General features: G+C 44.2%; 1 protein-coding gene across 9 annotated transcripts in view; it reads left to right on the forward strand.

The window, feature by feature from the left end:
- The window catches only part of LOC308469053 (fatty acyl-CoA reductase 1-like), a 75,447-nt gene that overhangs the window by 12,971 nt on the left and 38,238 nt on the right, over positions 1-24,238 (forward strand). For all 9 annotated transcript variants that reach the window (XR_013981976.1, XR_013981977.1, XM_081024371.1 and 6 more), the window contains exon 2: positions 10,031-10,254. Coding sequence is in view for 7 of the 9 variants with exons in the window: in XM_081024368.1 (XP_080880494.1) it covers positions 10,031-10,254 (224 nt within the window). In the remaining 2 variants the exon portion in view is untranslated. The remainder of the gene's footprint in view (positions 1-10,030; positions 10,255-24,238) is intronic.

Here is a 24,238-nt window from a genome sequence, read left to right on the forward strand (position 1 = left end):
ATTTAGGTTAAGATTACCTTGGCCTTCAAAGTTGCACACAAAGTTAAATGATTATACCTTTAGACTTTCTCCATAATCCAAACTCCCTAGTTTAATTTGAGAAAAAATCATTGTGGGGAAAATAAGTGTGTGCTCCTAGAAGCCTGTATATTAATCCCCAATGTACAGTGATCACAGGGCAAATAGATTTTGCAGTTTACTGGTACAGTAATGATAAAAAGATTATCTTTAGATACAATGTGATATAAAGAAGCTCAGTACAGAATGCAGCATTCTCTGAGATTTGCCACTGAATACAGAGATCAGATTTCTTCAATAAAATGTTCATAGGATCATATAATTGTCGAGTTGAAAGGGACCTGAAGGACCATCTAGTGCAAAATGATTCTGAATGAATGTCTCTGAAGTTTATTTAGTTATTTCAAACACTGATTGACCAATTTCCTGCCAGGCAAGAATTGTAGGGTTGGAAGCGGTCCTGAGGGTCATCTGGTTCAACCCCCTGCAATGCATCCATGAAAGAGGGCCATCCAACCTCTGCTTTAAAACCTCCAATGAAGGATCATTTTTAAGCAGTGCTTGGATGACCATCAATAAACTTGGCATGCTACACAGGGGCGGAGCTTCATGCTCTGGCACCGGGGATGGAGAAGAGGCGGGGGCGGGGCTGGCGTGCATCCTGGGGGCGGGGCACACAGTGTGGGCTCGGGGGCAGCCGCGATGGCACCCTACTGGGATCGCGCTGCCGGGGGCGGTGCACTCCCCCCGCTCTCCTCTTCCTCCACCAGTGATGCTACAATAAATCAAAAGCCATACATAAAATCTACAATATATTTCAGAAAGTTGTTTGTCCATTATGCAGTTGGACAACAATTTTATATAAAAACTGCCTTCACCTCCTCCTCATCTTTGATATTATCTTAACTTTGTTATTAAGTAATTCTTTTTCAAATTTAGAGGGCTCAGTGGCAAAGCCATTTTTTAAATCTTGCTTTTAAAAAAAGTCTCTTGGAGTTGATATTCTAGCCATCCTGAGAGCTGATCTTTTATTTCCTCATAGCTTCTAAGATTTATTTGGTTACCGTCATCTATCAACAAGGAATTATATGTCAGTGTTATGTACTGAGTTGAATAGGATCCAAACTGTAGCAGTCTGATTGGTCCTAGAACAATAGGATCCAAAAGGCAGCAGTCTGATTGGTCCTAGAACAATAGGATTCAGAATGCAGCAGTCTGATTGGTCCTAGAACAATGCAGCAGTATGATTGGTTGGCAGGAACCACCCAATCCTGCTCCAGATAGAAGTGAATCCACATCCTGATTGGCTTACAGTAGAATTCCAGAATTAGCCAATCATGTGCAGCCCATTGTGTAAATAATGTATATAAAGCAGATACTGTGAGGGGACATTCATTCATTCCTCCTCACCACTATGAGCTGAATAAAGAGCATGAAATCACTTTGCAACTCTGAGTATATTTCACTGGCGACGAAGGTGGGATCCCGCTGAGCTGACTGCCACACACAGCACCGCAGCACCGCCAACTGCCGCACCGCTGCCTCGCACCGTGTATCCAGGCTTCAGCTCCGGGGCACAAGGAACTCAGAATGGCAGCCAACAGCAGCTTCTCGCCATTCAACCCAGCATCTGGAGACTGGGAAGCGTACGTGTCAGAGCTGCTTCCAGATCCTAGCTCACAGAGGATCACGCTAGCCAGCGATCATTAAATAAAAGTCTTTATTGAGTTACAGTTTCCATTCTCAAGCTGCTGCGTGCAACTCTACGTCTCATGGTTAGATCGGCGAAGCTCCATCTGAGTCTCCGCCCCTTGTACACCAACTTAATATCCTAGCCTTGCTCCACCTTTTCCGCCTGACTGTTCTTCTCTGGGTCCCTCTGCCCCCCGGGGTCTCTTCCTTCCGGGATTCCTCTGACGCTGACGCTGACCCCCCTGACTCTTCTCCCTCCTTTCGGCGGGCTTTAGGACCTGGCTCCCTTTCCGGGCTGCCTACTGCGCCACCTTCCTGTGCATTTGAACTTGGCACGCGCGCCCAACCTTCCACCTTCCGTCTGACCGTTTCTTCGCTCCCCGATGGAGGTGTGGCCACTCCTGACTCGTGCCCTCCCCCCTGTTGTGAGCTGCCAGCGCTTGATCCCTGGCGCCCTTCCTCTTCCCTGCTCTCTGGCGGTGACGCTGGTCCTGATTTCCAACTGCTCCCCTCTGAGTCCCCTCTGGCTCTATCTTCCTGGGGTGTCCCCCTAGGCTCCCCCCTTGCCCTGGCCACTGGTGCTCCTTTCTGTGAATCTTCTGATTCACTGGAAAGACTCGGAGATCTCGGGTCGTCGTCATCACTCATCTTTTCTTCTGCCTCCTCTCCCTCGCTCTCTGTTTCCTCCCTTGCCCTTGCCTCTGCTCCTGAACCCCTGACAGTACGCCTCCCGTTTCACCTTCCTCCTAGAAGCCAAAGGGGTCACCGACGAAGAAGACGCCAAGAAGAGGGCGATATTCTTCAGCGTCTGCGGAGAGGAGACGTTTGAAATCGCCCGGGCTCTCCTTGCGCCTGAAGACGTCGCTACTGTTCCATACAAAACAATAATGGAACAGCTGAAGGGGCACTTTTCGCCGCAGCCCTCAGTGGTGGCTCGTCGAAATGCCTTCTACGCAAAGCGGCAAGCCCCTGGGGAAACCATAACTGGGTTTGTGACCTCTCTCCGCCAAGCCGCCCGGTTCTGCAACTTCTCAGAGCTGGAGAACATGCTTCGTGACCGCCTCGTCGGTGGCCTGAAGGATGAGAAGCTGCAACGACGCCTCTACGCTAAGAAGGACCTAACGTTCCAGGTCGCTCTGGAGGAGGCCCTGGCAACAGAAGCTGCCGAGAGGTCGACCCAAGAGGCACGGCCGAGCCTACCATCCCAACCGAGGGTCCACCATGAAGACCTCACCGACGACTCAGGATCCGACAGGGAGGAGGTGCACCGAGTACAGCAGCGCACTCAAGCAGCGCACAGACCACAGCTGCCTCGACGAGAAGGAGGGAACTGCGCAAGCTGCGGGGAGAGTCACGAGAGGAGGACCTGCCGTTTCCGCAACGCAGAGTGCAGGCAGTGCAGAAAATCGGGACACATCGCCCGGGTGTGTCGGGCTCGGCCCACCCGACACCAGGCATCAGATGACCAATCCAAGAGCCCCAGGTCCCGGGGCCCAACGCACCAAGGCAACTCGACGGAGCTCACGGACTCCCAGGTATACCAGTTGCCCCACCCCAACGTAGAGAAAATTTATGTAGAGGTACAGATAGAGGGGGCCCCATGCCGCATGGAGCTTGACACGGGTTCAACTCTATCCATAATCTCGGCAAGGACCTTAAGGAAACTGTGTCCCACTGGGGGTCCCAAACTCAGGCCGGCCCCATTCACCCTCCGGGACTTCCAGAAACGTAAGGTCCCCACAATGGGGGTGGGGACCTTCAGGGTGCAATACCGAGGGCGGACGCGGCAACTGGACTTGCTTGTGGTCAAGGGCCCCTACATTAGCTTACTGGGATTGGCATGGTTTGGACCACTGGGGCTAGCTGTCACCGGGGTGAACCACACTAGCTTACAAGTGGACGTGGACGCCATATGCAAGGAATTTCCAGGGGTTTTCGATGGGAAATTGGGACAGTATACGGGCCCCCCCATTGCGCTACAGCTTGACCCCGCAGTACGACCGGTCAGGCTCAAGGCCCGCCGGGTCCCGTTCGCCTTGAAACCCCGTATAGACGAGGAATTGGACCGACTCGTAGAGCAAGGAGTGCTGGAGCCGGTGCCTAATGCTCCCTGGGAAACCCCAATCGTCACACCCGTCAAGCCTAATGGTTCGGTCCGCATCTGCGCAGACTACAAATGTACCATAAACAAGGCCCTCACGGCCCACGCATACCCAGTGCCAGTGGTCAGCCATGTCCTTGCCACCCTGGCTGGGTCGAAAATTTTTGGCAAGCTGGACTTGGCCCAAGCATATCAACAGCTGCCAGTAGATGAGGCCACAGCAGAGGCACAGACGATTGTGACGCACAGAGGAGCGTTCAGGGTAAAGCGGCTGCAATTCGGTGTCAGCGTGGCACCAGGCATATTCCAGAATATAATGGACTCTCTCCTTAAAGGGATTCCTGGCGTCACCCCCTTCTTCGATGATGTGTTGATTGCCGGCCCCACACCAGAGGAGTTTGAGGACCGCCTCCGCACCGTTCTGCACCGTTTCCAGACGGCGGGTCTCAAGGTGAAGCGGGAAAAATGTCTACTAGGAGTGCCTCAGGTGGACTTTCTGGGATTTATGGTGGACGCAGAAGGGGTCCACCCGACTGGGGACAAGGTACGGGCCATTTGTGATGCCCCAGCGCCCAAGAGCAAGACTGAACTTCAGGCCTTCTTGGGACTATTGAACTTTTACCATTCCTTCCTTCCCCACAAGGCGGCGGTAGCGGAGCCCCTACACAGACTCCTGGACAAGCGGGCCCCTTGGGTGTGGGGCCAGCGCCAGGAGGCCGCATTCCAGGCAGTCAAGGACTTGCTTGTCTCAAACTCGGTCTTGGCACACTTCGACGAGAGGCTGCCGGTGGTGCTAGCATGCGACGCCTCACCCTATGGCATTGGAGCTGTCCTGGGGCACCAACTCCCGGATGGAAGAGAGGTACCGGTGGCGTACTTTTCCCAGACACTCAACACAACCGAGCGGAACTACTCGCAAATCGACAAGGAGGGTCTGGCAATCGTAAAGGGAGTAAAAAAATTCCATGATTTCTTGTACGGGCGGCCCTTCACCGTGGTGACTGACCACAAGCCGTTGCTTGGCTTGTTTGCCCCCGAAAAGCAGACCCCCCAAGTGCTGTCTCCTCGCGTCCTCAGGTGGTCAATTTTCCTTGCCAGCTACCAGTATGCACTGATTCACCGACCTGGGAAGGCGATGGGCCATGCGGACGCCCTCAGCAGGCTACCACTACCGGAAACAGGCCCTGACCCAGCACCTGCACAAGAGGTTATGAGCCTGGAGCTGCTTCCCGACCGCCCCATTCAGGCACAAGAAGTTGCACACCATTCCAAGAAAGATAGGGTCATCTCCCGGGTCCTGGACTGGGTGTGGAGGGGATGGCCCAGCAGCAGCCCCGGGCCAGAATTCGCCGGCTACACAACCCGCAAACATGAACTGTCGGCCCACAAGGGGTGCCTGTTATGGGGAAGCAGAGTCGTTGTTCCCCAGCCCCTCTGCAAAAGGGTCCTCACAGCCCTACACGAGACACATCCAGGGGTAGTAAGAATGAAGGCCCTTGCCAGGAGTTATGTGTGGTGGCCGGGGATCGATGGAGAGATAGAGGCCTGGGTCAAACACTGCCAGGCCTGCCAAGAATCCCGCCCAGATCCCCCAAGGGCCCCAGTCCAGTCCTGGGAGTCCGCCCGAGCACCATGGTCACGCCTGCATGTGGATTTCGCTGGCCCCTTTCAGGGGAAAACATTCTTCATAGTGGTGGACTCCTACACCAAATGGCTGGAAGTCGCACTGGTACCGTCCACTTCCACGTCCGCAGCCATCCGGGTACTACGCAGGCTGTTTGCAACCCACGGGCTCCCTGACACTCTCGTCTCAGACAACGGGACTGCATTTACGTCAGGAGAATTCCAAACCTTCACAGCGCAGAACGCCATCCGCCACATCCGTTCGGCGCCGTTCCACCCTGCCACCAATGGCCAAGCAGAACGCATGGTGCGGACCACCAAGGACACCCTTCGCCGCATGACGCAAGGGGACTGGGAGTACCGCCTTGCCACATTCCTTCTAGCACAGCACAGCACCCCCAGCTCAACGACTGGCCGGAGCCCCGCTGAACTACTAATGGGTCGGCGCCTTGCAATCAGATTGGACCGCCTTCACCCCGATAGAGCTCAGGATGAGGTAGTGGTGGGGGAAGGCAGGAACCCCCGGACCTTCGAGGCCCAGGACCCAGTGTACGCAAAGAATTTTGGGGCAGGCCCAGCATGGGTACCCGCCACAATCACCAGGGTCACTGGCCCCGTGTCGTACGAGGTGCTAACGGATGGGGGGCAATGCTGGCGCCGCCACTGCGACCAGATACGGCGACGATTCCCGGGAGAAAACCAGGAGGAGGACAGGTCAGAGGAGTCCCAAGGGAACAGCGGGGCAGTGAGGCCCATAGAGCAGGAGGGGCCAGCAGGAGAGGCAGAATCAGTAAATACAGAGAGGACCCGTGAGGCCGAAAGGACACCGGAACCAGAACCACGACTGAGCGAGCCGGTTGCACCAGACCAAACAGCCGCATCACAGCCAGCATCCTTGGAACACGAGCCAGAACCCGGAGCCCGGACCAGGGAACACCCCAGGCCACAACGCACACGTAGGCCGCCGGCATACCTTGAGGACTATGAATGCGACCTCCCGGGCAGGACTGGAACTTAGAGGGGAGGGGTGTTATGTACTGAGTTGAATAGGATCCAAACTGTAGCAGTCTGATTGGTCCTAGAACAATAGGATCCAAAAGGCAGCAGTCTGATTGGTCCTAGAACAATAGGATTCAGAATGCAGCAGTCTGATTGGTCCTAGAACAATGCAGCAGTATGATTGGTTGGCAGGAACCACCCAATCCTGCTCCAGATAGAAGTGAATCCACATCCTGATTGGCTTACAGTAGAATTCCAGAATTAGCCAATCATGTGCAGCCCATTGTGTAAATAATGTATATAAAGCAGATACTGTGAGGGGACATTCATTCATTCCTCCTCACCACTATGAGCTGAATAAAGAGCATGAAATCACTTTGCGACTCTGAGTATATTTCAGTCAGCCAGCTTCCTTTCATATTTTTCTTCTTAGATGGGCTCAAGACATGGGAAACGCTCTGGAAAGCAAACATGAAATTTACGGCATGTTACACCATTAAAGAAAACATGCTAAAGATGCAATACAAATCGTATCTCACCCCATCAAAGCTTTCAAAGGTGTACAAAAATATATTGAATAGCTTGACACCAAACCCTAGATATATTAAGTAAAATAGAAACATTGCCACCCGACCCCGACCCCACCCCCACCCATCTTTCCTCCCCTCCACCCCTTTCCCCCTTTTCTTCCTAATGTCTCAACAAATGAAACTGATTTGTAAAAATGTTACATGGAAAAAATACGAGAGAGAGACATTACACATAGTTCTGTAAATCAAGAAAATCTTTAATAAAAAATACATTAAAAAAAAATATCGAATAACTGTTAGCGGTGCGGTGAAAGTAATGGAGATATGTACCACATGTGGTGGACATGCAGAAAAATCAGAGAGTTTTGGAATCTTATTTATGATGAGCTGAAAAAGATCTTATGTTAACATTCTTTAAAAAGCCAGAGGCCTTCCTACTGGGTATTTTAGGTTCTAAATTCCCCCCCAAAAACCCAAAAGAATTAAGAGAAATCTTCCTATATGCCACGGCTGCAGTCTGAACACTGGTTGCAATGAATTGGAAAGGGGGGAAAGTTCCAACTTTATCAGATTGGCAAGGCAAATTACAGGAATATGCGGAAATGGCGCAATTGACCAATAGACTAAGAGGCAACACAAGACAATTATTTATTCAAAAATGGGATATGTATAAGAAATATAATAGTGTATACAGAAATATAATAGTGGTATAATATTTATGGCAGCATTTGAATGACCCTTGTTTAAAGTAATAGTTAAGAAATAAGGTAATGAATACAAACTGTTGTAAGAAGGTATTAGAAAATACAGAAAGAGTAAGGTAATAATATTAAGTACATTCAACACTAGAAAGAAAGTTTGCATTGGGAAATGATAGGAAGTGTATTTTATGTTAGTAAAAAGATTGGAAAAAAGAGACTATAAATTTAAATGAAGTTTAATTTTTCTGAATTCAAAGAATAATATTAGTACATGGTTGTTTTCATTTTTGTTGAATTAAGAGTGTGTATATTATGTATATTATTTATGTTATTTATGAATTTCAATAAAGTCATGCAACTTTAAAAAATATATATAAAAGCCACATAAAAAATTGAAATTACAGCTCACCAGTTTACTGTTACAGAAAACACCTTTTTTAATTGTTTGCATAGGTCTGGTATCATAGAAACGTTTTCAGCAATCATTAAAAATTTAATACGGAAGGCATTAACTACTGGAAGAACATTCCACAGGTGTCAGTTTCATGTTGTTGACAAACCAGTTTCACCAGCTCAGCACTCCTACAGGTGACCTCAGTGATCAAACTAGGATATAAGTGTTCAAAAGATCAGTCCAATGACCCATCTAGTCCAGCTTCCTGTTCTCACAGTGGCCACGCAGATGCCCATTGTGGGAAACCCACAAGCAGGACTCAAGCACAAGAGCCCTCTCCCCTCCTGAGGCTTCCAGCAACTGGTATTTAGAAACATGACCACCTCTGACTGTGGAGACAGGGCATAGCTGTCATGACTAGGAGCCACAGATAGCCTGACTCCATGAATTCACCCAGTCCTCTTCTGAAGCCATCACGTCAGGTGGTTCCAAAGGTGCCCTGGACCGAAGTTCTTCAGGGCTTTGTAAATTCATACAAGGATCTTGAGCAGTCAGGTTGTCTTTCCACTGCAATTTTCTTCTTCTTAAGAAACTAGATTTTGATGGTGTGCAGTGATTTATTAGGCATTTGAGCTTATCCTGCATCTCTGTTGACATAACTTCAGCTGTTACCTTTCCAGTCAGACTCATTTTAGCTACATTTTAAAATCAATCTTACAATTTTTATATGTGTGCACACGTGTGTGTGTGTGTGTGTGTGTGTGTGTATGCTGTTCCATTTATACAATCATATTTTTTTCAATTTTGTGTCTTCCTTGCCCCATTTTTTTAACACTGGAATTTAAAAATCATTTTAGTGCAACTGATTTTTCAAAATTGGTTTTTTTTCTAAAGGTAAAATGTATAATCAAATGGTGTGCTCGGATGAATGGACCTTCCTCTGCCCACACAGGTCGGCCATGCAAACTAGTGTGAGTGGAAGATACAAAATACCTTGCCATTCTAAGGGAATGGCAGACTTCCAGACTTCCTTTTCTGCCACTTTTCTAGGCACTTCAAAGCACCATGTAAGAACACTTTTTATTTTTTGGCCCAGCACTTTCCCCACAAAAATCCACTCTTTACTCTTCAATCAGAACGAATGCAATTCATGGATTGCCATTTCCTCTGATTCAGCAATAAAGAGTGGGTTTTTGCGGGGAAAGTGCCAATACCTGCCAAAAAATGCTTGGACATGGTGCTTTGAAGTGCTGACGCCTAGAAAGTGTGGGACAATAGATAAGTGTGGATGAGCCCTAAGGGCTGGGAGCGAACCGGAGTGAAGACTGCTACCCTCTGGTCCACTCCCGTGCTCCGCAGGAACTTTCACCATGCCCTGCAGCCAGGCCAGGGATTTACCAGTGGCCTTGCTTCCAGGGGTGTTGGAGCAGGACAGGCTGAATCCACCCCCCACCCCTGACCTTGTGGGTGGGAGGATGAGTGATTGACCTTCATGGCTCCTGTGTCGAGCTCTGTACTATATTGTTTTAGAAAGAGAAATCCTTTGTTTTAGTCTTGTTTAAAATGTATTTGGGTTTGGGAGTTTTTCTCTCTGTTTTTAATCATTTTAAATGTAAATTGCCTTGAGATAGTGGTTTAGATAGTGGTTCTCTGTAGTTGATCTTCATTTCTTAAAACCAGCCTGCTCTTCTGTGAATATAGAATTTTCTTCTTCGCAGTCCTCTAATTTTAGCAGAAGGTACGGCCTAAACCAGTGATGGCCAAACTTCACCCTCCAACTGTTTTGGGACTACAGTTCCCATCATCCCTGACCACTGGTCCTGTTAGCTAGGGATGATGGGAGTGGTAGTCCCAAAACAGCTGGAGCGCCAAGTTTGGCCATCAGTGGCCTAAACAGTGCCAATACTACTCCGAACCATGATCCAGAATTTTCAGACATCTAACACCTTGCATTATTCCATCTTTCTGCTAGATACCTCCACAAAGAAGCTGGAAACTGAAAGCAACATGTCATCAATTGCATCCTACTACAATGGAAAGTCAGTACTTGTTACTGGAGCCACAGGTTTTATGGGCAAAGTGCTAGTGGAAAAGCTGTTGTATTGCAGCCCTGATGTGAAAAGTATTTATATTCTTGTGAGACCCAAGTCTGGACAATCAACGCAAGAGAGAGTGCAGGATATGGTGAAGTGTAAGGTAAGACATTTAACTTTATATGGGAATCTATGGCAGCAGTGTCTTGTGCCTAGGATCATAGAATCATAGAATCATAGAGTTGGAAGAGACCACAAGGGCCATCGAGTCCAACCCCCTGCCAAGCAGGAAACACCATCAGAGCACTCCTGACATATGGTTGTCAAGCCTCTGCTTAAAGACCTCCAAAGAAGGAGACTCCACCACACTCCTTGGCAGCAAATGCCTTGGCACCTCAGGGTTACCATGCCCCTATTTCCCATATAATCTACATCATTTCACCATAGATATGTTGGCCATTAGTCACTGAAATCCCCAATAGGAGTCTTGCTTTAATAATGCTCCGTGGTCAGATACTAGACCACGGGGTCAGATACTAGACCACATACGCATGGAAAGCCGAAGTCTGTAAAGGCAGTAGGTAGTGAGGGAGCTGGATTGAATCTCCATTGTCCTCTGCTCATCTCATTTTAGCACCTTGCATGCAATGTCTAGCTTGCATCTCCTCACAGAGAACCCAGAATATACAGGACTGGTGGGATGGTATTTTATTTTAAATGCAATATCAATCTGTAGGTGATTTCTCCTTCTCAAATATGGCAGTGTCAGAAAACAATGGCAATGCAAATTTTAAAGTGGCATGGGAATCTGACCTTGGAGTAACTATCCATTAAGATTGTGTATGGATGGACTCAACAATGGCTTGTGTTGGTTTCAGTCGCAGCAAATTCTCAGATGTGAAACTTCAGCTTGTTTGTAACAGCCTCTCTCCAAAACATTGGAGAGGCTGTGAATGAAAAGACTAACTATACAATATGTGGTAGGGTGTTTTTTTTTCACTTTAGCATTTGTGGTATCAATATTAGTTTCTTTTGAATATATTTTATATCTGCATGTATCAAATAGTGGTGAGTGGGGGGTTTTGTAAAAAAAAATGAGATGCTGGTATATCTTGATCAAGGGTGTCAGTACAACATAGTTGCTGGTGCTCTGTTCTGGTGAGTCCTGTCACAACCCCCCCCCACCGGTGCCAGGGCCCCCAATATTGTCAAGAAGCCCCCCCCCCCCAAGATTCCACTGCAGTCCTCCAAAGGACCTGTCAGGGGGAAGCATCTTCACCTGGCACGTCCTTTTGATGAACGCCAGAGCACCTTCCAGGAAAGCGCTCTGGTGATCTCTGTCAAAGATGCACCAGCAGGAAGTGTCTTCTCACTGGGACATCCTCCACCAAAGGTAAGGCAGCTGGTGGTGGGGTGATGGTGGGCCAAGTTGGCCTGGCCAGGTTGGGTGGCGGCGGCACGTGTGTGACATCACACATGCGTGACCAGCTCCTACAATGTTGGAGGCAACTTGGTGCACCTGACTCCCCTGCTGCCATTCTCCACTATAGAATACCGAACAGGACAAGTAATAATCCCTTATCTTCAGTTGGCTTCGTTATCTTTATTTCCAGCTACTAAGGCTCAGATTTTACATAAGGAGTTAATAATTTTATTTTCTTTTTTTTCCAAAAAAATTTATTGATTTTCCCAAAAAATTTAAACAAACAAACAGACAAACATAAATCTTAACCGTATTTAAACCAAGCTTAGTGACATTGTTAAATGACTTCCTCAAATCCCCCTAGTTGAATTTCAGTGTGTATCATTTTAACAGTTTTCCAAAGCCATTTTTCTCATAAAATTAACTTAATCGCTTTGCATCGTTCTTTCTTTCTGTTTTAGCTTTAAACATATTAATTCCTAAGATTACATAAGTAAATCCTAAACCTATCTGATGTTTGCAAGCTTTTCCAATTATATTATCTTAACACACTTAACTAAATAATCTTTAAATTTCCTCCAATCCTCCTGGGTACTCCTCCTCCTCCTGGTCACGGACTCTTCCAGTCAGGTCAGCCAGCTCCGAAAAATCCATCATCTTCATCTGCCATTCCTCCACTGTTGGAACTTCTTATGTTTTCCAATTCTTAGCTAACAAGGTTCTTGCTGCAGTTGTGCCATACAAAAACAGTTTTACATCTTTTCTGGGCAATTCCAAACCTGTTATTCCAAGAAGAAAGGCCTCTGGTTTCTTAATAAATGTATATTTCAACATTTTTTTTCAGTTCATTATAAATCTTCTCCCAGAAGTCTTTCACCTTGGGGCAGGTCCACCACATATGATAAAAAGTACCCTCCTTTTCTTTACATTTCCAACATAAATTATCACTGTTGTCGTAAATCTTTGCTAATTTTACAGGGATTTTACATGGGTCAAATACCATCTATACATCCTTTTCATAATATTTTCCTTTAACACCGTACATGCAGTGAACTTGACCCCTTTCTTCCACAATCTTTCCCAGTCTTCAAACATTATGTTGTGTCCCACATATCTTGCCCAGTCTATCATCACATATTTAACTTGTTCATCCTTGTTCATTCCAACAATAAATTATACATTTTAGACAAATTTTTAACTTTAGAGTCCAACAACTCTGTTTCCAACTTAGTTTTTTCTGAAGCAAAACCATTTTTCTTATCTAATTTATACAATTCATTGAACTGGTGATAATATAACCAATTTATCTTATATTTAATTTGATCAAATGGTTTTAATTTATAACCTTCTTTGTCTTCCAATATCTCAACCACTTGGTTTCCACTGGCGAGAGCCATCTGGGTGTCTTCCTTTCTAAGAGATCTTTATATTTCATCCACACATTATACAGAGATTTCCTAATTACATGGTTTTTAAAAGCATTATGGGCCTTTACTTTATCATACCCTCCAAATCTAAGACATCGGTATCCTCTAGTTGTATCCATTCCTTAATCCAGCAAAGCGCTGCTGCTTCAAAATAGATATTCAAATCTGGCAGGGAAAATCCCCCTCTTTCTCCTGAATCCGTTAGTAATTTGTATTTAATTCTGGGTTTCTCCTCCTGCCAGATAAATCTAGATAAAGCTTTCTGCCATTCTTTAAAGCATTTCACATTGTCAATAATTGGGAGGGCTTGAAACAAAAATAACATCTTTGGCAATACATTCATCTTAACCACTGAAATCCGGCCCATTAATGACAATTTCAAATTCGACCATATCTCCAGATCTCTCTTAATTTCATTCTATAATTTCTCATAGTTATCTTTATATAAGTTCAAATTTTCCCCCGACAAATTAACTCCCAGATATTTAACTTTTTTCACAAAGACTAGGCCTGTCTTTTCTTGTAGTAATTTTCTTTCCTCATTGTCCAGATTTTTCTCTAAAACTTCGGTTTTGCTCTTGTTTAACTTAAATCCCGCCACCTGTCCAAATTCCTGTATCATCTCCGGTGCTTTTACTGCACTGGAGTCTGTATCCTGTAATGTCAATACTAAGTCATCAGGCTTTTAATTTATACTGTTTAGATCCTACTACAATACCTTTAATTTGTTCACCTTTTCTTATCATACTTAACAAGACCTCAAGGACTAAAATAAACAGCAGAGGGGAAAGTGGGCACCCTTGCCTGGTTCCCTTCTCAATTCTAATTTCCTCTGATACCACATTATTTACTATAATTTTAGCTCTTTGTTCATGATAATCACATTAATCCCATTTAAAAACTCTTGACCAACCCCCATACTTTCTAAGTTATGTGACATGAAACTCCAAGATACATTGTCAAAGGCTTTCTCTGCATTAACATTGCTTTACAGTTCTTTCTTGCTTTCAACTTTTCCAAAACGTCTACAATGTTCCTAATATTATCTTTCATATGTCTTCCAGGCAGAAACCCTGCCTGGTCCTTATGGATATATTCCGACATAAACTTCTTTAGCCTGTTGGCCAGTATATTTGCAAAAAAATTATAATCCACATTAAGTAGGGAGATTGGTCTGTAATTATTGACATTGGATCTATCTTGATCTTGTTTTGGAATCAGAGTAATATAGGCTTCCTTCCAGGTTTCAGGTGGTCTGCCTCCTCCTATAATCTTATTGCAAACTTCTAACAGTGGTTGAATAAGCCAGTCTTTCAGTATCTTGTAATATTTTGCTGATAGACCATCTGGTCCCAGGGCCTTGCCAAGTTGCCTTGAGTTTATTGCGTATTCCACTTCCTGTCTTGTAATTAGGTCATTTAGTAGGATATTTTTACCCTCAGGAATCTTCTGCAAACCGTTAGTTCTAATAAATTGCTCAATTTTAGCGTGATCTTCTTTCTTCTTTTTATACAGTTGTTTGTAATACATCTTCTTGTGTCCACAGGGTTCTCCACAGACTTTCCTTCCGTTACGATACTTGTAATAGTACTTTGTTTTTGCCTCTTTTTTAATTGCCAAGCTAAAAGTTTCCCACATTTATTTGCAAATTCAAAGTTCCTTTGTCTCATCTCATTAATTTCCATTCTATTTCTTGGTTAATAATCTGTGAGTACTGAGGCTGTAAGGCTTTAATTTCCTTTTGTGTTTGCAAATTCTTTGGGTTGCCTCTTTATCTTTTAGTTGTTCCAAAATTTTATCTTTTTTCTCATTCTGTATCCTTCTCCTAACTGAATTTTGTTGAATGAGAAATCCTCTCATTACCCTTGTTTCCATTCCCTGGTTCATATTGATTTCAAAATAGTCTTTTAGGGCTTTGGGGGCTTTATTTACAATTTGGGTACTCCTCAACAAATCATCATTCATTCTCCATCTGAAAGAAACCTGTAGGGACGTTTTCAATTCCATAAAAGCTGCATTATGATCTGAGCAGGTTTTAGGGCAAATTTCCATTTTTGATACTTTAGGAACCAAGTCTCTGGATATCCATAAATAATCGATTCTCGAGAATGAATGGTTTGTACCTGAAAAAAATGTGAAGTCTTTTTCAGTTGGATTCCTAACTCTCCATATGTCTGACAGGTCGAATTTATCAGTTATTTCAAAGAAAGTCTTAGGTAATCTGCCAGTATTCAGTATTTTCTGTCTCTGTGTTCTGTCCATTAAAGTATATGCCACTCCATTCAAATCTCCCATTAAAATTAATTTGTAATCCAAGTGTTCCAAAAGACTTGTTTCCAAGTTCTTAAAGAATTCTGATTTGCCATCATACAGATTCCCAGTAACAAATATTTATCGCCTTGTGCTGTAATTTCCACTCAATGTATCTTCCGTCCTCGTCTTTGAAGATCAGTTTTTGATTCCATTTTTCTTTGACTTAAAAAACCACTCCTCTTTTTTTCACTTTATCTGAAGAAATAAATTCTTGACCAAGTTTTTTATTTGATAAAATTTTTCTATGTAGTCTAGTGTGTGTTTCCTGTAAAAAAATTACATCCAAATTCTGCTTTTCCAAAACATAGTAAACCTGTCTACTTTTCTGAGGAGAATTTAAGCCATTAACATTCCAAAAATAAATTCTCAAAGCCATGATGTTAAATTAAGGTACTGTTAGGTTTTTGATGTAAGATGTTAACTCAAAGACATACCCATATTGAACTCCTGCTGCCAGCGGACTACAGACTGCGTGTGACCGAGATCGCAAGTCACTGTGTGCATTGTCCCATAATCTTTGCTTTAAAACCTTTTGGGTGCCTTCATAGCCCAGGTAATACAGTTGGGGGGGAGACAGACCAATAGAGGTGGCTTTTTTAGCCATGGTTTTCTGCCATTTGCTGACAAATTCCTCATTGGTCAAATGTTGGTACAGACCCTTCCCTAGATTAAACACTGAAATCCTGAGCCAATGTTTTAGGGCAGCCCACCACGCTCTAGCTGAAATTGGGCATTCACCAGCTTCCAACAGAAGTACGGAGTTAGGGACACAGTTAGGTACCTGCAGCAGAGATCGTATAAATTTTGCCTGAAAGCCATCTAGCTTTGGCAGGCCCCCATTATGCCAGACATTTGCTGCATACAGGAGTTGGGAAACGGGCTTTGCGTTGAAAACCCTTAAGGCTGCTGGAACATATTTGCCGCCCTTTATGTATGGCTAGCTTTGTAATCTCCGCCTTTTGAAGGGAGGTTTGCCAATGGTGCTTCCAAGATCCTGTATGATGGAATGTGAGCCCTAGGTAACTGAAGTATTTTACCTGTTCAAGGTTATGGCCATCCAGCACCCATTTAGACTGGGAGAATCTTCTTTCGAAGACTAAAATTTTAGATTTTTCATAATTAATGGATAAACCATTTCCAGAACAGTAATCAGAAAATTTCCTCAACAGATAATTCAAGCCCGGTCTGGAACGTGAGATGATGGCCGCGTCATCAGCATACAACAACAAAGGGGTCCTTCTCATTCCTGTTTTTGGAATGTGTCCATCTGGGTCCATTAAGTTCTCTTCTAGGTCATTTAAGAATAGACAAAACAATGTGGGGGCCAAAATACAACCCTGTCTCACCCCCCCCCAGTCATCTCGATGCTGTTCGATAGCTGTCCCTGTCGACCGCATCGGACCTGCAGTTTGGTTCCATTGTAGAGGGCTTTTATAAGAAAGAGAAGTCGTTTGTCCTGCAAAATCAGACTCAATTTGGGCCATAGCTGGGATCTACTGCGCTGGCTCCATTTGAATTTATGAATGTGTACTCGCCTTCTCTGTCCCCGGGGAATGCCCCATTAGCAATGATCAGGTCAAGACTTATTTGTAAAAAAGCCAGGCAGAATCCAGCATAGTTGATTTGGCAATCTTTCGAATATCTACGTGGGGGTGGGTGCTCGTGTGCTCAAGACATCGATTCCATAGATCATATTTTGTTACACTGTGCGAAGTATGAGCAGGCCAGGGCTGAACTGATACTACCCTTGCTGGTGCCTTTCCTGGGAAAGTCAGAGGCTCACTATGTCAGGTTCCTACTGGAAGACCGGACAAAAGCTAGAACGTTGGCAGTGGCAAAGTTTTTATCGGTGGTTGCAAGAACAAACGAGCCCTATATTCCAAACAAAGTGCTTGATTAACCTGGAGGTAGACTGTATGAACTCTGTATTAATTTGTAATGTTTTGTTGGGTCTCTGGACCGTAATAAAGATTGATGATGAATTAAGGGGTCGCCGCTCCTGCCCCTGGCAGCTGCAGACTTTCCAGTCCAAGTTCCACCGCGTACTTTTGCAGAAATCTGTCCTTCTCTCTCTCTTTTTTTTAAAAAGATATTTATTCCAATTTTAAGATTACAAAAAAGAAGAAAAAACCATACAAAATAGAATAAACATATAACAAAAAACAGACAATAAGAAAAACTCAACAAAAAATATAAAAATACATTACAATAAAATATAACAAAAATCAAATTAAACCTTTACAACCTTTTTTCCGTTTACTTATTTCCGTGACTTCCTCTCACCTCCCCGCTTTGTATTCTAGTTTAAATCGTATTTCCAGCAAATCCTTCTAACTTCTCTCCAACAGTCTTAATTCTTTGCTTTCTTCCTCCAAATTTAAAGGAGAGACCTGGAAATTACCACCTGATAAAAATATTTTCCTCCTCAAGACGTTTGCCAATTCTGTGAAATTGGATCTCAGGTTCAAGAAGTGTCTAGGAATGTCTTTAAAAAGAATGATGGGTTTCTCCTGAATTTTTAAACCTTTTTTATAATGCAGTCCCAAAATGGTATCTCTTTGTTCCTTGGTATTAAAGACCACTATGCAGTCGTAAGTTATTTTTGAATCCTTTTTGGGGCCAAATATTCTTCCTTTTTCAACTTCTTCCTTTTTCAGATCTCACCAAGCCACAAATTGGTCTGTCAAACACTCCTTAAGTTGCTCTTCTTGCAATTGAGGGACCCCTCTCAATCTTAGATGAGATTCCCTTTCCTTCATTTGAAGAAATGCAATCGAATTTGCATTTTCATATTGTAATCTTTCCAAATCCGACACTCTGTCTCAAGCTGTGCCAACCTTGTTTCATGTGATGTAATCTCAGTCTTCACCTCTTTCAATTCAGCACTTAAATCTTGAAACTTTTTATCCAATCTTTTAATACCTTCTGTATTACGATTTGTGTTGTCTCTAATTTCATTCATTAAAAGCATTACCGATTCCTCAAAGGCACTTTTAGAGCCACTCCCTTATCTGCTTTTTCAGCACACATCGTTGCTCAGGAATTTCAAGGTCAGTCTCACAGCTTAGTGGAGTGAGAGAGAAAAACAGATTCCCACCACTAGTCCCACAGATGCCAGCCCAGGCAGCCAGCAGCCCTCCTGTTCCTTATTGTAAAAAGACAGGCTGTAAAAATAAGAAAAAAATTCAAATCCCTTTTGGAATTTAGCAACAGTAACAGATACTTCTTTAGCTACTTTAAAATGAGTCCAGACAGCAGCAGGATACAAAGTCATAGAATCAATGGAAACGAAAGTCGAATGTTTCCTCTTCCATTGTGACATCACAATGGACTCTAGCCTTTCCCTACCAGGAGGTCCGCTGCAGAATGAAGGAACTTCTTTACAGTAATTCACAGTCTCGCAGGGTTTAAAATTTAAAAGTTTTTTTTCCCTTCCCCCTGCAGAAGGGGGGCATTATATTGAGCTTGCAAACTTTCAAAGAGTCTTTTTATTCTTGAGGCTTCGGTCCTCATTTACCGACTCTACTTTAATTCAACAAAAGGGATCGACCTCCGATTTTAAATCCCTTTTCTCTTCCAATCTTGGTCAAATTAGAACTTTATCCTTTACTTACAGTTCCAAATTTTAAGTCCTTTTTTTTTAAAAAAGGAATTGGCCACTCACGATCGCCAGACTCGGAGCTTCGCACTGTGATAGAAGCAGTCGTTTCCGATGTGCCGCGTCTCCGATCTCACTCACTCTCGGGGATCTTACGAGCTTACCAGGGAGTGGGGGAGTCACCAAAAGGCACCTACCGGATCACCAGGTCCTCAGAATGCCCAATCTGAGGTTTCTTTCGGAGGACCGCGTCACTCTTGCAATCTCCCCTTGCTTCACTGCACTGGGGCTCTTTCAGCCGAAAGAGCTCCCGTCTGCCATTACCGGGAGATCAACCAGGTAAATCAGGAGTTAATAATTTTCATGCTTGCAGCTGTGAGAATAATAGTTGCAAAGCACTGGGAAAGATTATCAGAGTAACCAGTTCATGGCTGGATTGGAAGAGGATGGCAGGCAGCAGTATCTGAAAATTTAGCACCACAGTTGTTTAGAGAGTTAGCTGACAGAGATCTATGAATGAGGGATCTTCTTTTCAGCTGTCAGCCTCACAAGCTTCTTTCTGGATGGGAGTGTTTTTGTAAATGACACAAATATAATTAAGAAGTTGGAAATGAAGGGGGTGATTCAAACAAGCAAAGAATGTGAACTGAAGTGAAATGGTCATTTTGCATCTTTATGTGTATTTTATATTTTCAAAACTCAGTATAAATTTGTCTCTCTGCCTTCCTCCAAAAGGAGCCCAGGGCAGCAGACACATCAGTGATAAACTAACGTAATTAGATATGTTTAAAAGCACAACGGGATGAGAGTGGTGCTGTGGTCTAAACCACTGAGCCTAGGGCTTGTCAATCGGAAGGTCGCGGTTCGAATCCCCATGATGGGGTGAGCTCCCATTGCTCAGTCCCAGCTCCTGCCAACTTAGCAGTTCGAAAGCACACAAGTGCAAGTAGGTAAATACATACCGCTCCGGAAGGAAGGTGAACAGTGTTTCCGTGTGCTGCTCTGGTTTCGCTAGAAGCGGCTTAGTCATGCTGGCCACATGACTGTCTGTGGACAAACGTTGGTTCCCTCGGCCAGTAAAGCAAGATGAGTGCCGCAACCCCAGAGTCGTTCATGACTGGACTTAACTGTCAGGGGTTCTTTACCTTTTTTTAAAAGCGCAACAGCACTGTCCCTGCTTCTGCTCTCTAGCAGCTGATATTCAGAGGCACATCAATACTGTATTTAAAACATGTAAAACATGGAAGAATATTCATAGTCTCTTAGACCTGCATTCAACTTACAAAGAGTACCTACTCGGGATCTGAAACAGTTAAGACATAACTAAATCTGTGCTGGGGGACGCGGGTGGCGCTGTGGGTAAAACCTCAGTGCCTAGGACTTGCCGATCGTATGGTCGGCGGTTCGAATCCCCGCGGCGGGGTGAGCTCCTGTCTTTCGGTCCCAGCTCCTGCCCACCTAGCAGTTCGAAAGCACCCCTAAGTGCAAGTAGATAAATAGGTACCACTTTATAGCGGGAAGGTAAACGGCGTTTCTGTGTGCTGCGCTGGTGCTGGCTCGCCAGAGCAAATTCGTCACGCTGGCCACGTGACCCGGAAGAGCTCTTTCGGCTGAACCACCTTCCTGGCACATGAATCGCAGCTGCAGCTTATTTGGATTGGCACTCCAAATCTGGTGCCCACACAGGACCAGCCCAGTTCTGTCCAGATAAGCTGCAGTGATGCCAGTGGCAGGAGGGCAACCACAAATGTCTGGAAGGCATTTAAGTAATGGTTAAGTCCATTGGTTTTGGATAACTATATTGCTCCTTATTTTTCCAGTAACTGTTTGAGAGCCTGCTTAAGACTGACATAACCTTCCAGTTCATTTTGAGCTGTGAGGCTTTGTTCTCTTCGGAGTGTGAAAAACAAAACAAAAATACATTTTTAATTAAGATCATCCAGAGTAAATATGTAATAAAGCATAATTTTACCTTAACATTGAAAATAATTCCTGAATATTTTTTACCACTTCTGCACAAAAAACAAAACCAACCTCCCTAACATTGTTAAAATTTTGTTCATGCGGATTTGGCTGTAGCTTAATCAAACTTTCATTGAAATAGTACCACTGTATTTGTTTCCTAAAGTGCAGTACACATCCTTTTTAGCTGACATACCTGAATTTAAAGTAATATGCACCCATTACTATAGCAAACTTGGGATTTTATACTCACTTACTTGATCTTATCACCCATGCTGTTTAACATCTGCATAAAACTGCTGAGTAGAGTCAACCAGACTGCAACAGTAATGGCAGTATCTAAATCACCACAGAGCCGAGCGGCTTTGTCCTCAAAATGGTGGGCCAGATAGTCACAGGAGGCCTCCAGAGCTCTGAGGAGACCAAGAAAGTCCAGAAAAGCTCTCCTGGATGCTTGAGAAGCAGCATATTAGAACTTCTTCACTGCTTTTGTTGCTGCATGGTAAGTGCAATTATATTATCTGCTTCATGCTCGGTCAGTTTCAGAGTGGGGTCAAAACCCCCAGTACTCCAAGATTTTTCATTACCCACAGCTCACTAAAATACCAAGGAGCTTTATGGGCTCTGCAGCGCCGGAGGGGGAACTAAAGAGCGATAATGTCAACAGCCCTCATCATTTCCCAAGACAACAGCCTTGCCTTTTCTCTTCTGGAAAGTCTCCATCAGGATCCACCAGTCTCTGGGGATGGACTATCTTAGTGAGTCACCCACCTGTGCCAAGGGGCATAGCTGCCATAAGCCCAGACTTAACCAGAAACTGGTGTGACCATGACAGTGGGATGCTGCAGCTAGCCAGCCTTTTGGTTACAGACAATTCACTCCACTGAGAGCAAAAACCAAAGATATCTCCTGCTCTGTGTGTCAGGCTGGTAACCACCTGAGACAGTCCCGTGGTGACCATGGAGGCCATGAAATCCTGAGCTAGTTCAAGAACAGCCTTGGCATGGATGTTGGAGTCACACAGCATAATCATGTAGGGTTCCTCCAACACCAAGCTTGAAACTACCTCAGTCAGAGAGGATGCTGTGCTGCAGGGTGGGCAGCATGCCAACAGCTTCCTAATCTATTTTTGAGACCCACCATCAGATGCAAGCCCTCTGGTCCTACAACAGAGAGGTTTCCTCTGTGATTTCATTAATGCAACTTTATTGTTGATCTTCTGCTGCTGGCCACCATATTTGTTCTTAATGTTGGTGGTATGGACATTTCTGCAAATAAAATTAATTAGCTCTCTAGGGATGTGAGAAAATGCTGCCTGCCAAAATATCTCTCTTCCTGGAAATCAAAACCTCTTAGTACATTGGTCAACACTCTTTTTGCTGGGCTCTCAGCTCAGCAGTTCAAGAAGCAGCCAAAACAAAAGAAACTCCCTTGCCTGCTCTTTCTTTTACAGTTCTGCAAACGCCTGGATAGGCCATTGGGCTGTAGTGCTTTCCTAAGATAACTTCTGCAAGAGGTCATTTCAGGGAGTTTACATAGCAAAAGAAAGCAGACAAGGGCCAGAGAAACATGCAAAGACTGACTTCAGGGATTTCCGGTAGGTTTAGAGTGACATGCACTGTGGACAACTTCAGAAGACCCTCCGGTCAAGTGCAAAGGTTCTGCAGAATTGCCAAACAGCACTGATGAGGCCTCTAGGCCATATGTGTAATATTTCCTTATGTCTTTGCCCCTTTCCTTGAAAGATAAGTTAAAGAAGCAGCAGTAATTAGAGAGAAAAAATATTTGAGCAGATTATTCTTGATGCATTTCTGCCTTAACTCAATTGTTAATTGTTAATTGTTCTGGAAACATTTATTTGCAAGCAAACTCCTGCTGTGGCCACCATGCTGTTGAGTTCTTTGGACCCTATCCACAATGTTTTGTAAGTTGCATCTTTTCATAATGAAATTTAACACTGCTTCAAAATAGTTAGTCTCTCTTTCTTTCTTCATACCTGAATGATCATTACCTGAATGAAATTTCCAGATCAGCAACTACAATACACTATGTTTTCATCTTATTCTTTGTATATCACCTGGTGTGCCACTATAATTTATTCTTGTAGAATGTTTTCTTATAGATGCCTGCAGATTTATTTATTTTTAAGGGTTTTTAAATTCATACTCAAAGAGAATTTTGATAAAAATCCCTTAGGGATGCAAAATGAAGGTAAAAGTTGGATCTCATAAATAAAAGCAGATAATCATGAATTTACATGGCTTTTTCCCATAGGATTTCTGTGTGTGTGCGTGTGTGTGTGTGTGTGTGTGTGTGTGATCAAATAAAAGCTTCTTTTGATGTCTATACACTACACAGTAAAAATCAGAGATCACTTGGAACATCATCATGGCACAGAAAAGTGGATTCAAGACATGGACCTTTATGATTTTTATACAGACACAATGGGGTGAGATACATTTGTGAACTTGTCCAGAACAGAGCTATGGAATCAGTTATTGTCCCAACTTACAGCTGACATACTGACCATGCCTCTACCTAGAGACAGCTTCAAGAACCTTCAGGTCAAGACGGAACTCTCAGGGGGTTCTTGACATGCTGTATTTTTGTAAGTTCTTTGCATGTATGCATGCACTTGTCAGAGAAGGGAAATTGTTGTAGTATACAGTTAGTGACTCACATTTGCGTGCATGAAACAGTTAACTTGAGGGTCCCAGTGAGGGTGGAGCTTAGTAGGCTCCCTATTTTTTTCTCCTTCCCATTTTCTTTTTCTTTATCTTCCTGCTTTCCCGATTAAACAAGAAGCCATGTGACTAAATAAACAAGAAGCCATGTCAATACCAGGGAATAAACAAGAAGCCATGTCAATACCAGGGAAGATTCTGGAGCAGATCATTAAGCAAACAGTCTGTGAGCACCTAGAAAGGAATGCTGTGATCACCAATAGTCAGCATGGATTTCTGAAAAATAAGTCATGTCAGACTAACCTGATCTCGTTTTTTGACAGAATTACAAGCCTGGTAGATGAAGGGAACGCAGTGGATGTAGCCTACCTTGATTTCAGCAAGGCATTTAACAAGGTGCCCCATGATATTCTTGTAAAGAAGCTGGTAAAATGCGGTCTTGACTATGCTACCACTCAGTGGATTTGTAACTGGCTGACTGACCAAACCCAAAGGGTGCTCATCAATGGTTCCTCTTCATCCTGGAGAAGAGTGACTAGCGGGGTGCCACAGGGTTCTGTCTTGAGCCCGGTCTTATTCAACATCTTTATCAACGACTTGGATGATGGACTCAAGGGCATCCTGATCAAATTTGAAGATGACACCAAACTGGGAGGGGTGGCTAACACCCCAGAGGACAGGATCACACGTCAAAACGACCTTGACAGATTAGAGAACTGGGCCCAAACAAACAAGATGAA

This window comes from Podarcis pityusensis, assembly GCF_964106645.2.
Source record: "Podarcis pityusensis genome assembly, contig: HAP1_SCAFFOLD_168, whole genome shotgun sequence".
Lineage (NCBI taxonomy): Eukaryota > Metazoa > Chordata > Lepidosauria > Squamata > Lacertidae > Podarcis > Podarcis pityusensis.